We start from the raw sequence: 16,211 nt of genomic DNA on the forward strand, positions 1-16,211 counted from the left end.
TATATGCTTGTATCAGTGGTTGAAGGACGAGATGGTTGTTAGAACTGGTATCTGTTTTGGTAAGGTGGGTTCTTCTTTTTGGGCAGCGTCGGTGGGTATTGGCGGCTATGGAGAAAAGCACAAAACGAGTTGCTTTGATACAGAACAATCGATATTTGCTGCAACCTCTGTTGCAGAGGGTTTGCAAGTCATAGGTGGTCTATCGATGGCCTGGTGATGGCTTTTTTATTATTCTTCCAACAGCTTTCTAGGACTGTTCTGATGCTTCTTACTGCAGCGACAAGGAGGGAAGGTACTTCCAAAATGCAGGGGGAGGGGTGTTGCATACGTTTGTGATTCGTCTTTCTACAGAGGCTTACTGGTTTTATAAAGAAGATCGGGAACAGCATGTTTCCCTAGTTTCCATATTATTTTAATCTTAGTCAAGAAATATAGGTTTAAGGACCAAATTATAAAAAACCTTCAAAAATTAAATTGGTCATTTACGTCGATTCGCCACATCTACGCTGTGCATCACACACATTCAACCATAAAATCTCTCACTACAGTGGCTACGCCTATTCAATTCCAGACTTCTTCAAGGTGAAGGGCATCCATTCATACAAACTTAGGGCAAAAAACCTCGCCTTGACAGTTTCCATAGAGATCAAGAAAAAAAACAATGTTGAAGAGGTAAGCTGATATAACTGAAAATAATAACCATCACAGCCTTACATCATACAAGAAGTTACCTGAACCACAGTAGCATATCAATAATCTGGTATTCATAACCCACATATTTATAGGCCTAGTAAGAAAATAATAATGAATACTGGTTTCACTTTTCCTCCTCAAAGTGGTAACATCGATGATAGCAATGAAACTAAAAATAACATTGAAGGACAGTCCAGAGACCTACTTATTTCCGACATAAATGACAATACTGAGGGAAATATAATGCGTTCCAACTCTTTTGCTCAAGACCATGCTTATTTTCCTTCGAATGATCCTCCTGTTACGGAGTCCAAGTTTCCTGTGATAGATATTCCATCTCCATTAGAGATAGGAGGCCAGAAGATACGATCTGTTTCAGAGCAGAAACCACAGTCTATACCTCTGGAAAATACAGTTCCTCTCACTCCCATGATCAATAATGATGACTTCCACAACCATCCTAAAACAGAACTAAATATACCAGTGGAAAAATCCTTCACTCCCACAGATTCAGTAAATAAACCGATAGAAGAAGAATACGTTGTTAATTTAAGGCAACAAATGGCAACAGATTGGAAAAGTCCTTCGGAGTATGCATTACATATATTATTCACGAAATTTGTTAGACATGCTGAAAGTAAGTTAAATCTTTGTTTACAACATCCATCAAATCCGGAACCTCCAATTATAGACATTTTAGGCGAAGGTGTTGATCCCAGTTTTGACACAATCATTGAGTCTCTAGGTCATATCGCAAGAAAGAAACCAAAGCCTGTGATAGATGCAATGATGTTTTGGAGGAAATCAAAATCTGAATCTGCCAATTCAGCAGCTGAACATGTTCAAACTCTGATCAAGGAATATAATATTAGAGCAAATAATCCATCATTCTCATCAGCCGCTTCCCCAACAACTCCTTCAAGTAGTGGTAGCATAAGTGCAAGTGTCCCAAGGCGATCCATTTCTGCAAAACTTTATAAAACATCAAATGATAACCCAAAACTACTACAACTTCAGCAAAGTATCGAAAAAGAGAAAACCCTTGCATTACAAGCTGATAGAAAGTCATTAATAAGTATTTACATTCTATGTCGTGTTTTGATTGAAATTGTTAAACAATCACCTGAAGACGTAAATGACGACCTTAATGATAAGTTAGAAGAAATAATATTCACACAGCTAAAAACAACTGACCCATTTTCAATCTCTTCAAGCTTGATTAAATCTTCAAATTGGAATTCATTCGCGGAATTATTGGGTTGCATGTCTGAAAAGAACTTCCTTTCTGTAAGTGACAGATTTATTGCAGATTTAGAAAAAATGCCTAGTCATATCAGTGAAGAAATGGAACCTAATATACATTTGTTAATACTTGGAATGAGATACATTCGTTTAAAAAACTATCCATTGGATAAGTTCGAAGAGACTGCTGATTTTATTAAAAGTTTATCAAAATTTTTTGCAAGAACGGAAAGTTTGACAGTTAGATTAGCTTACGCAGAAGTAATAAATCAACTATTACTGCCTTTAGCTGGTTCTTTAAGTGCTGAAGTTAACCACCCTACATGGATAGAGGCCATGGAGCTTCTTTTGGAATGTGCAAAAAAGCTAAAATCAGATTCCAAATATTGGGCAAACGGATTTAAACTAATGGTTTCAATTTTGTGTGCATCACCTCCATCAATTTTCACAGAAAACTGGATTAATATAATTGAAGTAAACGCTAGCAAAATAAAAACTAAAAATCTAGACGAACGTATAATTTTCTCAGTAGGTTTATCAAGACTAGTTTGGGTTTATCTTTATAGATGTCCAGAGACCTTAAATAATACAACAAGAACACTCACAGAATTAATGAGGTTATATTTACCAACAAAGAAAAAGGAAAATTGGTTAACAACTGATCTAGGACTAATAAATCCCTTAACTGATGCTCTAGTTTCAATTGGATTTTTACACCCTACCTTTTTAGTAGAAACAGCTTTGATACCTTTGTTAAGGCAGTCATTCAATGGGACAACACTCGAGAATGTTAATTATGATAGATTAATTCTGGCAATTAACACTTACAAAGGACTATTGATGACTACAGAAAGACCTAACTTTCCACAAGGAGATTCAAGATACTACGAGGTAGATTTGAACAGCATCTCAGCAATGAAAAATGAAACGCTGGTCTCGTATCACGAGGAAATCTGTGCGTATCTGAATAGGTTATTTTTGTTATTGGATTCGAATATCGGGTCTGAAGTATGGTCACCGGAAAATTTACATCTTAAACATCCATCTACCACTTTTGGCGCTTTTTCTTTTGGCTTTAACAATGAGAGTGACAACAATATTCAGAGGAAGAATTTGAATATTTTGTTATTCGCTACAATTATTGAGACCATTCCTTGCTGTATGACGATTTCAAAGAAAATTTCTTATAAATCAAGTATCGAAATTTTATCAAGGAACGCTGTACATGCCAATTTGTTGATCGAAAATAGTTGTAAACTCTCTTTAAAGGCGCTGGCATCCAAAAAGAATCCTTATACTTTTATAACGTGGTTTGCCAAATACTCATTTGATTTTGATGAAAAGACACAATCAAGTTATAATACTTCATATTTGGCGTCTAATGAGTATAAAAAACTTTTAGAACTTTACGTAGAGTTATTAGAGTGTTGGTTAGAAGAATTTCAATCATATAAGACCGAAGAAAAGAAAAAGGTTATTGGTTTGGATGGGATTCAGCTAATGAAGACAGACAGTACACCTGATGATGCTTCTGAAACCGAGAGACTTGAATGGAAAAATACCATTACAGTTATCGAAGAAATTGAGGGAAATGGTTTATTTTTCCTTTGTTCACATGATGTTAGTGTGAGAAAGCTCGCAATTCAGATACTAAAGATCATATCAAGGTTTGATGAGGCTATGGTGGAAAAAACTGAAAAATTATCACATAACTATAACAATAATAGCCATTCAAGATCATCTTCACTCCATTTTGCGGCTGATAGAGGCAATAGGTTGATAGATTTACTAAATGAAGCTAATATAATATATTTGATTGGTTTGCACAAAGCGTCCTTGAGTGTGGCAGAAAAATCGAGACTATCAAAGCTGAATTCCAGATATAGAAAGGGTTTACTGATTAATGTCAGTGAATCTTCTTACGGTGTTGATGGGGCACTTTGGCAAAGAGCGTTTCCAAAACTTTTGATTAGTATTTTCAAATCATGCCCTATGACTATGGCTCTTTGTAGATCACTTGTTTGCATTCGACTTGTCCAGATGCACGAAATAGTTTTACGTATCGCTAATGACACCGAATACAAACCCTCAAGGGCGCTTCCAGAAACTATTATACACCAATGGAAACTGTACCTTGTTTCAGCTTGTACCTCGTTGACTTCAACAAATGATCAAAAATTGCACATACCGGTTACTATCAAGCAACATGGTAGAAAGAAGAGTCAGCAAATCTTTACCGTCCAACACCAAAAAATAAAATCCGCAAGATCAATTTTTAAAATGGTGTTACCTTTATTAAGCTCCAAGCATCCCATAATCAAGGAGGCAATTATATCTGGCTTAAGTTCGATGAATATCAATATCTACAAAACATTCATTGAAAGTATAGACCATTTTTTAATTAGCTGGAAAGACGGCAATTCTGATAATCAGAAAAGAGTCGAAATGTTCCATATTTTAACTATATTATCCAGATTTTTGAAGGAATCTATTGTTTTAGAGGATGACTGGATTTTAAGAAGATTATCCGAATTCTTGAGACATACTAAGACCTTTTTGGAACAGGACTTCGTCCAGGTCTCGTTTGAATACCAGCAGTTAAGAAGTTATTTTGCCGAATTATTACTACATTACTACTCTGCAATTCGCGAGCATCCGCTAATGGAGGAACTCTTTCCATTTGAGGCTCGAGTATCATCATTCAACTATTTGAAGTATTGGTGTGGCTACGGCGAATATGCTTCCATATCTACGATGAGGTATGCTCATATGATAAACAACACTGAGTCTAATAGAGACAAGACAGCTATCACAGCAGGTATTGAGTTTCAGAAAAATAGGCTAGAGACAATTATATTGGAGGCGATGGTTATCCTGTGTTCTGATCCGATCACAAAAAAATTGAATAATTCGTCAAACATACCTGTAATAGTTTCTTTCGACATCAAGGGTCTGCTATCTTGGATCGAGTCCTTATTTAATTCTCAGAATGAAACAGTAAAAAATTTGGGTGTTCGAGCTTTAGAAAACCTGTTGGAAAAAAATAGAGAAAACTCACAACTTTTCAAAGACGTCGCTGTACAGTGTATATCACAGCACGACTCTCCATCTGTTGCGGTACTTTATTATATCACCCTGTGTAAATCGGTATTAAATCTGGATGATCTTATTTTGGATGAAGACGAGCTCGTTTCTTTGGGGTTGTATGGGTTGGTATCCGATAAGGAAGACACGAGAACTTACGCCGTTGATCTGTTATCTGCAGTAGAAACCAAACTACACAATTCTTCGTACACCAAGGTTTTCAAAGAACGATTAGCAAATTCCTCCAAGAGTGTATATAAGTCGACCGCCAAAGAAATATCGACTATTTTCGCTGAATTACTGTCTCAAGAACTGTGTTTAAGGATATTTTCAAGCTTAGTGAGGATATTGGACCTATTTCCATTTGAAATAAAAAGGGACCTTCTGGTGTTGATGGTTCCATGGGTCAATAAGTTTACCATGAAATCAATAGATGATTTGGAGACGTATATGGTATTGAACAATTTATTTCATATTACGATAGATTTGAATAATAGGCTGCCTAAAGAAGTAGAACAGATTTGGATATCTCTAGGGAAAGGAAATTCATTCCAGAACACATATGTTTCTTTAGAGTATATCATTGAAACGGCTATTCAACGCCGGAACCCTGCTTTTGTGCAGAAAGCAAGAGATGTTGTTCTATATCTTGCAAACGTTCCTGGTAGCATAGGCTTACTTGATACGCTTTTAGACAATCTTGAGCCAAAATCAATGATTCCAAACACGAACCATAACATTACTGGACCAGTGGACAAAAATACTAAGGATTATTTTATTGCAAATATTTGGGAGCGCTTAAATTATACTGGAAAGCAAGTTGTCTTCTCAAAGGCCCAGCTTTCCATAATCTTTTTGGTTAACTTATTAACAGATGCTAATGAATCGGTAAAGATGAAGCTGCCAACCCTGTTGCACATTTCTATTTGTTTATTAGATCATTACATACCTTTAGTTCAAGAGAGTGCTTCTAGAATAATTTGTAACTTGATATTCGGTCTTTCCCCAACACATGAAAAATCAGAAAGTACTGTCAACATATTAAGAAATAAGCAACTCCTTTGGTCTTACGACAATTTAGTGAAAGACAAGAAAGGGGCGAGGTCTCCCAAGTCAATGGATCCTTTAGTAAGAAATATCATAAGTATTTTTGCGGCAGTAGAAGATCTTCAAAATTTGTGGCAAAAAGTAGCTTTGAAATGGGCAACTACATGCTCAGTTCGTCACATTGCATGTCGGTCATTTCAGGTATTCAGGTCTTTACTGACATTTATTGACCAAGATATGTTAAGAGACATGCTTCATAGACTCTCCAATACAATATCTGACGATAACCCTGATATCCAAGGTTTTGCAATGCAGATTCTAATGACCCTGAATGCGATAATGGCAGAATTAGATTCTACAGATTTAATTAGTTTCCCTCAATTATTTTGGTCAATTATTGCATGTATGAGTAGTGTACATGAGCAAGAATTCATAGAATCCCTATCCTGTGTGACCAAGTTCATATCAAAAATTGATTTAGACTCTCCTGATACCGTACAGTGCCTTGTTGCCACATTTCCCTCTAACTGGGAAGGACGCTTTGATGGGTTACAACAAATTACTATGACGGGCCTGAGATCAAGTAATTCTTTAGATATCACACTCAAATGTTTGGATAAATTGAACTTACTGAAGGACAGCAGGATTATAGCAGACCCGGAATCTCGTCTTTTCTTTGCTTTGATTGCCAATCTTCCGAGATTTCTAAACGCAATGGACCACAAAGATTTTTTATCTATTCAGGACGCAACAAAGGCATTAATTGTTCTCTCGGATGCCAACAACCAACCATCCCTTTCAAGATTAATAGATTCCTTGGCAAAGGACAAATTTAGATCCAAAAAAGATTTTATGAGTCAGGTCGTAAGTTTTATTTCTAGAAATTATTTTCCACAGTATTCTGCACAAGCACTGATTTTTCTATTAGGTTTATTGCTGAATGAATTAGATTGGATTAAAATCCAAACGATGGAAATTTTGAAGTATGTCTTTCCTCTCGTGGACTTGACAAGACCAGAATTTACTGGTGTTGGGGCTGATTTGATTTCTCCATTATTGAGACTTCTTTTGACTTCATATGAGATGCAAGCTTTAGAGGTCTTAGATTATGTTCCTAACGTCTCTGGGAGTAAAATGGATAAGGACGTGTTGAGGATAAGTATGGGTAATAATGACGTGAAAAACAACAGCACGGTTACCACAACACTCTTTGGTTTACCTGAAGAAAGTGGCTGGTCCATCCCAATGCCAACTATGACAGCTGCCACAACCCGACATAATGTCCATACAGTGTTTATGTCTTGTAAAAATAGCAGCATTATCAAGGATGCTTCAGAAGACCAGGATAATATTGATGAAATTGTTGAATTCCATGCCGATGGAGACTACGCTTTAGGAAGGATTGATACAGTCGATTCTTTCCGTGTCCCCGAAGAGGAAGATGCTTCGCTAAGCCATATGTGGGCAGAATTGGATAATCTGGACAGTTTTTTCACCAAGGAAACGTCACCAGTGCCAACGTCCCCAAATTTCCAGTTAGGCCTACCACATGACAGATCAGATTCCATCGATACCACCAATACAGATCATACTTTGAATTTAGAATCAGCGCCTCAATTATACGACAAAAAGGTGTCTGTTATTCTTAATAGAAGTTTATCACGAACTCCCTCAAGTGTTTCTTTTAAGAAGTATCTTGCGGATTCTTTTGCTACAAATATGAGTCGTGATGTCTCGGGACCTGAAAATAATTATCAAAGAACAAGTGTTCTGAATAATCCTTTATTTTATAGAGGAAGTGAACAAGCTACACGTACTCCCACTAGAAGCTCTGCTATATTGAGCATGAACACCCCGCCCCTATATTCCTCTGTAGTTGAAAATAAAAAATCGACTAAAAGTGCAAACAGACAGGGAAGGCATCAAAAACACTATCATTTACCTCGTTTTTAGTAAACTGTACTTCAGTAGAATATTACTATATAACATTTACTAAAGGATATCAAAATAACATTCAATAATTAATCATTAATCATTAATATAACTATATAAACAAAGGGTGGACCATGAACGATATTATAGAGAAAATTCATTCAAGTAGAACAAAATTTTTTCAGTTTGCCGGACTGGTATCATCAGGCAAAGGCAGCGGGTTTCTGACATACTTGCCAAATAACTGGGTATCTAGTTCATCAAAGACATTTAGTATATCACTGTTCGAATTGAGCAGAGCAAATTTCTCTCTATCTTCTTTGCTAAGCGCTTCAACATTTTTGATAGCCCCAGTGTTATCATTCTCGCCGTTATTCTTAAAGGCGTCATAAGGGAGATTTGAAGCTTGATCCAACCCATATATCTTTCTATCGTTAATGTTATCATCTCTAGAGTTCTGTTTAATGAACATGCTTTCGATAGGAATACTTTTAGATGTGGAGCTCTCTTCGTCATCATTTTCTAAACTGCTTAAACGGCCATTACCATCGTTTGAAGCAATATTTTCAATCGAAAGATTAGACATAACAGGAGCAACCGAAGCCTGTGATGGGGAAGAGGAATTCAGGTTTTTTATGAAATTGTCAAAATTGTAGTTAGTGTCTATATCCGCAGCACCATTAGTGGAATTGGTCTGCGGACTCATATTCACTAAAGACTCCATGTTATTGTTTTCAGCATTAAGATTAGAGCTCAAAATTGATGCCTGTGCCTCATAGGGTGACTTATGAGTCATTGACAATTGTATCGTCCTTGCATTCAATTTTTCAAATAACTTATTCAAAATGTTATAAGTTCTATTAGCTGCCATACTCGTATCTTTTAATTGCATTAGGATGTTCCTGCCTTGTTCAGCATCCTTGAGAATTTCGTAATATTCCTTTGCACTTTCTCTGTCCGGAAGTTCAGCTTCGTGTATGTAAAACAACAAGCCGGCAACTGAATAAAAAATAGTATAGTTCGCGTACCAGTACGAACCAGAAATTAAATTTTTATTTATTAATTCCTGAGCCATTCTTATCACGGTTCTTGCTACCGTTAGAGAATTCCTGGCTCGTTCCAAAGATAATTTATCTGGTTTTACAGTTGAAGTAAAATTTCTGGACAGATAGTGGATGAACGGTCTATAAAGAATAATTTGAACATGTAAAAATGATAGCTGCAACAGTTTATTTGCTCTTTCATATTTTGGTGGGATAGCATCTGTGGTAGGTCTCAATTCTACTGGTAGATTATCTACCCATTCCGTCAGTTTAGCCTCCAGTCTTGTAACAGTTTCATGTGAAATCATATTGTTGGTCTTTTTCAAAGGGTAAAGTTCACTGACAATTGTATCAAATACCATTATCAGTTTGGTGTGTTGGTTAGAAATTGCAATGCTAGAGAGCTCACCTTTTTGTCTCTCATAAAAGTAACCTTCTGCAGTAATATTCTCGTCAGACAACTCTATTGGTAAAGTTTGGTCAAAATCCTCAACCCTTAAAGACCTTGGCAATCCCAACATAGCATTGATGTAAATGTCCATTTTGTAAACATTATAGAACAGTCTTTTTTTCATTTCCAGTTCAATTGGATTGATATTAGGATCATTTGGATCCGAAGCTCTGTGATACCCTTCTCTCAGCACACTTCTCATGGCTACACCAATATATGTATAACAACTCGATAGACGGGCCGAACACTGCAAAAAGATGAAAAGCATCAGTACGGTCTGTATCGAATTGAGATCACGAGTATTAGTAATGTCTATAAGTTTTCTAGCAGCAATGAAGTATTTATAACCTTCATCTTGTAAGAATTTGTTTTTATCATCTTGTCCTTTGGTATAATTATTTTTGCTAATAGTCGATTTGGAGAACAGAGCACCTACTGCCATGGTTGAATAGCATAAGGGCAAGAATTTCATTTGTTCTACAGTATAATTATGAGGATCAGTTTCGTACAATTCATCCAATTGCTTCAAAAATGATGGCCTATGATAAATTCTCAGAAGTACAAAACACGAGTGCCAAGTGTTGTAAACAAACTGTAAAGCAATTGGTTTTGGGGGCAAAATAATTTTGATTTCTCGTCCTATTGATTGAGGCGTAACACTTCTTTCTAGAGCAATACCGTTAACACTTGCGGTACTTGTACTTCTATGTAAGGGATCAGGGCTCGAATAAGTTGGCGATTGTAGGGATGCCGTCTGTTCAGATTCATTGTCTACAATTAGACGATACTCTTTCACAACGTCATCGAGAAAACTGTTAGAGTTTCCTTTAAAATTCCTCAAAATTTGTATAAATGTTGGAATATCAACTGTATTAATATCTGATGGCATTCCCGGCAACATTTCGTTGAACAATTGTCTGTATCTATCAATTTGATGTTGTAACTTAGAACTTTTGGTATTATACTTTCTAGTCCCTGCGGAAGATGCAGCGCTACCTGACTGAATATTCAAAGTGGATAACATATTTTGTGACGAGATGTTTGTAGCACTCATGCTACCGGTGACTGAACTATTTGTCCGCTTGCTTGGCTGGTTGTAGGTACACTCATAGGAATACACAGTACAGTGAATACAGGGCTGCTGACCATCACATTTAACCTTCTTCTTCCTACACTCATCGCAAGCTCTTGTGACTCTCCTTCTTTTCACTTGTTGTTGCTGTTGTTCTGGCATTTCTACTGCTGAAAGCGAAATAAACAACTACAGTCCTAGACTATCAAAATATTCACGAACACACTTGCCTACTCACTATCACTGCTAAATGGGAAAGAATTGTATTATAGAGATGGATTGTATGTATTAGGATGTGCCAATTAGATGCGTTTTTGCTTACTAGTTGATACAAAACTTTTCACGAAACCCGGGCCCGAACTGCCCAAAAACAATTCAACCCTAGGGTTATAAAAGAAAATAATATAGGGTTTCAATTTCCGACCAACGATTCTAGAAATTTTAAATTAGGGCATCAAAATTTCCAAAAATTTGCCAAATTTATCAAAAAAGCTTCTATTCTTGCACATTTTGAATTCACATTGTATATTCACATATCAGAATTAAGATGGGCTTATTCGCCAAGCTCTTAAGACCCCATAACAGCTGTGGAGCCCCGTCTTCCTTTTCGGGATATCCGGCCCATTGCTTTTTGGTCGCTGTCTCTTACTGCATTTTTTTTGTTTGTAAACAAAAAATATCTAAAAAAATTTCACCAGAGGTTTTCAATTTGAGATGAATGGGCAACTCTAGTTGCAAAACCAATTCCTGGAGCCATAGGAAGTAGATATCTTTGAACTGTAGAAGGGGATGGTGAAATATGGCGATATTGACTTGGATCAGTACTCTGTGGAGGACCGATTAGGACTGATCAATTCGATTATATCGATTTTATCAACCTCTGAAGAAGATCCGTTTGTTTCAAAATTATACTCAAATAGAAAGACAGTAAGTTCCGAAGTGCAGGCTTATGCTAAAATATCGGGGAAAGAGTGGACATTTTACGTGAAATCGTTACAGGTTACTCTGGGAAGAAACACTGACACTTTCAATTTAATGAATAATGTATTGAATGACCAAGCGACTCAGCCAGATCATTTGAACCCCATAGCTACTGGACTGATCGATATTGATCTTGGGCCCGCAAAAATTGTCTCCAGAAAACATGCGACCATCACTTTTAATAGAGTCACAGGATTTTGGCAATTACTCGTCCCTGGACGTAACGGTGCTAAGATAAATTTTAAGAGAGTAAAAGCTGGTAAGAATGCAGAACCAGTGGATTTGAAGTCTGGTGATATTATAGATGTTGGCGGTGTGCAGATGATGTTCATATTACCAGATCAGGAGCCAGTAGTGCCCTATGAAGTCATAACTACCTTAATACCCAAATTAGTTACCATGTACGGCCTCAGTGGTAATAACAATAAATTATTATGTGCTATAATAAACAATTCAGAATATGTCAAGAAACAGAAACAATTAGGATACATCACCTTCCATCTGCAGGAAAATGGTTCCACTGGACCCATGAAAAATGAAGATGGCAATAATAATGAGGGACCTGATGAATCCATTTTCAATAATGCTATCCAAAGTCCCTCTGGACCACTTACTCAAACCCTTTCAGTATTTCCTCCTCCGACGGCGACAATGTCGCATAATAATTCCAATATGGCGTCCAATATAATGAGCAACCCAATATCGTCAAATAAGTTTAAAATCAGCAATAGTAAGAGTGGGAAACCAAGTGCGTCATATGCAACATTGATCACGCAAGCTATACTATCATCACCTGAAGGAATCATTTCACTATCAGATATATATAAATTCATTGAAAATACCCACGAATATTATAAGACGACAAATATCGGTTGGCAAAATTCAGTTAGACATAATTTATCATTGAATCCTGCGTTTGAAAAAGTTCCAAGGAAGCCACACGAGTCTGGAAAAGGGATGAAATGGAGAATTAATGAATCATTTAAAACAGATTTCTTAAAAAGATGGTCAAGTGGTAAAATCTCCAAATTAAAGAAAAATGCATCTGTCGATAGACAATTATTCTTACATATGTCAAAATTCAACGAACTTCCAGGTGAAAAACCTTTACAAGAAGAAAACGTACCGAAAAAAGTACATACTCAGATAATGACTTCAGGGCAAGATGAAAATGGGAGTGCATACGGCATTTGAAGTCAGTTTGCTAGTTCTATTGACGAGAGAATGTTTGAGAGAGCCTAATAATGATACAAGATATAGAGTTTAATGATAACGAGTTACATAGGGTTCATGTGTATAGTTGTAGAATTATTATTTATGTAAGAACTTAGAAAAAAAAAATGTAATGTTAGCGTATGTATATGATAATGGAAAAAGATTCAATTTGATACTTCTTGATAGGGATTGGGTCAGATATGAACCTCAATGGTTTAAAAAACGTAACAATATGGACGACCTTCAAAAATACCACTGTTAGTCAACTGATTTGCGATTTTCTGAAAGAAGAAAATACGATTTTACATTACATCGATGCTGTAAATTCATTCCCACTGATGGAATTTCAAAACTTGGTTCCAGCAAATGAGGATAATAAAAGAGTGTACGATAATATAATTATCACAACGAGTTTAAACATGCAAGAATTATATAATATTGTCAAGAAAATAATTGAAAATACTGAAAAGATACGATTGATAGTTATTAATGGTCTCGATATCATGTTCAGGAACAGTTCATTTAATGATTCTTCACAAGCGCATGAGCTACTGAAAATGGTCTTTCTTAGGGTACGAGGATCATATTCTGGTGGTAAATTGAAGACGCTGGTACTGAATCGAACTGGTAGTGTACCAGTACCTAAGAGAAAGAAGCTCAAAACTGAATCGTCCAATGGAATATACGAGTTTACGTCTAAGTACTATGCAGATATTGAATTATAGAATATATTTAAAGTTCTCATACAGACAGAAAGTTAAACAAGTTGTTGGAATAGCCTTGAATAAGTTTGTTGCTAATCCACTATACAAACCATGCAAACCATTTAAATTGTAAATTTGTGCCATTAATTTCATCGAAGAATGAAAATTCCTTCCCTGCGGACTCTGTAAGTTCGATTTAATCACTTGTAATGGGTAAACAATTGATACAGACACCATTTTACTACAGGAAGATGTCAATATTATTTGATAGTTCTTGAAATCATTCTCCAAACCATATTTCTTCTTGATTGTATCATAAACCATGAAATATATACCACCTTGTGACACACTCAACAGTGAAGGTAGTAACCCTTTTGAGAAAGACTTATAACTTTCATTTTTAATGATAGATTTCACAGAACTTAAGATAGTACGATTCGAGATGGCCTGCGATCTATTAGTGGCCATCATTCTAGTCTTTATCACCCATATTGGGTTCGTTAACAACGAAGTGATTAGACCACTCATGGTACCAGAAGTTAAATAAATTAAAGAGTCATTATTGAAATTAGTATTTTGCTTCAAAAAATCTTTTGAGAATCTATAAAACCCAAAATAGAGCCCCCATGCTACAGAATTACCAATTAGATTTATGCCAAGTCCTCTATATAATGCACTGATCCCCTTGTTATCTTTAAACAAGCTCCTCAGCACGTAACGATAGGTGTTCAGTCTAGGAGTTGGTTTCTGTACAGGCAATAATTGTAATCTTAATTTGACTAGATCGAGTGGATGCACGACAAAAGAAGTAATAAAAGCGGATGAAATACCAGATATCACCTCCTTCTCCAGAGGTACTAACTGCCTAGATCCATGTCTGTTCTCCATTGAGGAATATTACTTGTCTAGAAGCTTACAAAAATGAGTGGTATTTATTTTACAAGAAAGTTATTTAATCAAGAAATTTTTCATATCAGAATAAATTGTTAAAATTGGTTTCCTTGGGAATAGTACTTAAACTACCCCATTCAATACGATAACGCAGTATAATATTATTCATCATGTTGATATTTTTGTCAATTACAAGTAATAAATCGATAAATTTAGATATGTATCAGCTATGAGATTTAGCTTTCTTGGATCATTTAGCAATCCAGCAAGCAACCCATGCTTAGATAAGAAAATTTTTGCATCTAACTTCTCATTTTATTACTATTGAATAGCCTTATTCAATAATCTTGAGCTTGATGATACCATTCTAAATGGAAAGGAATGGATATCAACTCATCGATTTTTGGAAAAATAATTGGGCCTTTTTATATTCAAGAAAAAAAATTTCCAGCTCATCGAGAAAGTAGAAAAGGTGCCAATTTGGCTGCTGGAATGAGCTTGGTGAAGAGAACTCTATCTATCGTGAGAAGTGTAGTGTTGAGGTAATGCTGTATAATTGTGGTTTATGGTTCTTCCAAGAGCGAGTCTAATGAACTGGCCCAGTGGGGGCCACCTGCCAATGAGAAGCCCTAACTTTTTTTTGGCAGCTGTTTGCAGCAAACAAATATTATGTTTAAAACGTATATTATATAACCCGTACTTACTTGTTATCCTTTGAGTAATCTCTGAGTTGGCCCAGTTTGTCGTTCACAGCTCCATGGGCTGAGTCCAGGACTTCCTGTGTCTTTCTGGCTGTCTTGTCGGTGTTATGCCAGAAGGATTTCTGGGCCTCGTTGTTCCATTCTTCAAAATTTCTCTTAGCATCGTGATACTCGTTGCTTGCATTCTCATAGGCTTTATCCTTCTTGCTCAATCCAAAATTCCACCAGTGTCTGGCCTCCTCCTTTTTTTCGTCTTTGTATTTGTTCAAGTTATTTAATGCACTGTCCACATTTTCTTTGGCTCTGTTTCTTGAATGCAATATCTGCCATTTGACATCTTCATATTCGTCATTGGCAAACTGTGCAGCATTTTCACCCCAGCCTTCGAGTCCACGTACGGTACCCTTAGCAATAGATTCCTCCTGCTCAGGACCATCGAATGAAAACCATCCTTTATTTCTTATCTTCTTTATTTCATCCAATGTTCGTTGTGGTCTCGATGGCTCTCCAGGCCTAAATAGATCCTTTTCATGAGAGAGTTCTCTGCCAAATTCCTGCGCATTCTCCCCCCATCCATAAACACTTTGCTCCGCTACCTTGTCTATGTTATTAGCTTCTGGAATCTTCTTATTCCACCAATGCAATATTTCCCTCTTCTTGTCTTTGGCTTCATCCTGGATTTCACCAGTTTTCTCCTCTACATGTCTGGCTATGGGCTTATATTGGAACGTCACTGTATTGAATAAGATCTTCGTATCGCTAGCCACACCAGAAACTATCAGGTTCAGCCAATTTTTCCTGTATCTAGTATCTTTCTCAAAAGTTGAAGGTCTATATAAGAATGAATAAAGTGATGATACTGCAACAGCAGTCAAAGTAGACTCAAATAATTGTAAAGGCATGCTGTGTTTCTCCTATATTTGTTCCCATTTCAATGACAGATGTTATACACTACGTAAGACCTTTACTAACCAACGTTTATATACAAGGCTCTGCGAATATCAGCTAGTCCTTTAAAGGGTACTTGGGTTTTACATGATGTGTTATGGTAAAGACCATAACACCGCATCACTAATGGCTTATTTGGAGTCCATTCAGCGAATGCGATGAGCTGAATGGGAATGAGTAGCTTCAATTGGACAGTATGGCATGCGT

At 36.4% G+C, this 16,211-nt stretch overlaps 6 protein-coding genes across 6 annotated transcripts; 3 read left to right on the plus strand and 3 right to left on the minus strand.

Annotated features, from left to right (window-relative positions):
- Nucleotides 1–804: 804 nt before the first annotated feature.
- Nucleotides 805–8,019, plus strand: TAO3 (Tao3p; the record flags this gene model as incomplete). Its single annotated transcript, XM_003959320.1, has 1 exon — nt 805–8,019. One exon carries the CDS (start codon nt 805–807, stop codon nt 8,017–8,019), a length of 7,215 nt encoding a protein of 2,404 aa, XP_003959369.1.
- A 160-nt stretch (nt 8,020–8,179) lies between these two features.
- ASG1 (Asg1p) lies at nt 8,180–10,726 on the minus strand (the record flags this gene model as incomplete). The annotated part of the gene is made up of 1 exon (XM_003959321.1): nt 8,180–10,726. The coding sequence occupies one exon, from the start codon at nt 10,724–10,726 to the stop codon at nt 8,180–8,182; it is 2,547 nt and encodes an 848-aa protein (XP_003959370.1).
- Nucleotides 10,727–11,353: 627 nt separating this feature from the next.
- FKH1 (forkhead family transcription factor FKH1) lies at nt 11,354–12,739 on the plus strand (the record flags this gene model as incomplete). Its single annotated transcript, XM_003959322.1, has 1 exon — nt 11,354–12,739. One exon carries the CDS (start codon nt 11,354–11,356, stop codon nt 12,737–12,739), a length of 1,386 nt encoding a protein of 461 aa, XP_003959371.1.
- Nucleotides 12,740–12,960: 221 nt separating this feature from the next.
- CSM2 (Csm2p) lies at nt 12,961–13,485 on the plus strand (the record flags this gene model as incomplete). The annotated part of the gene is made up of 1 exon (XM_003959323.1): nt 12,961–13,485. The coding sequence occupies one exon, from the start codon at nt 12,961–12,963 to the stop codon at nt 13,483–13,485; it is 525 nt and encodes a 174-aa protein (XP_003959372.1).
- FLX1 (flavin adenine dinucleotide transporter FLX1) lies at nt 13,480–14,352 on the minus strand (the record flags this gene model as incomplete). Its single annotated transcript, XM_003959324.1, has 1 exon — nt 13,480–14,352. The coding sequence occupies one exon, from the start codon at nt 14,350–14,352 to the stop codon at nt 13,480–13,482; it is 873 nt and encodes a 290-aa protein (XP_003959373.1).
- Nucleotides 14,353–15,055: 703 nt separating this feature from the next.
- OM45 (Om45p) lies at nt 15,056–15,958 on the minus strand (the record flags this gene model as incomplete). The annotated part of the gene is made up of 1 exon (XM_003959325.1): nt 15,056–15,958. One exon carries the CDS (start codon nt 15,956–15,958, stop codon nt 15,056–15,058), a length of 903 nt encoding a protein of 300 aa, XP_003959374.1.
- Nucleotides 15,959–16,211: the final 253 nt, after the last annotated feature.

This window comes from Kazachstania africana, chromosome 10 (assembly GCF_000304475.1).
Source record: "Kazachstania africana CBS 2517 chromosome 10, complete genome".
Classification (NCBI taxonomy): domain Eukaryota; kingdom Fungi; phylum Ascomycota; class Saccharomycetes; order Saccharomycetales; family Saccharomycetaceae; genus Kazachstania; species Kazachstania africana.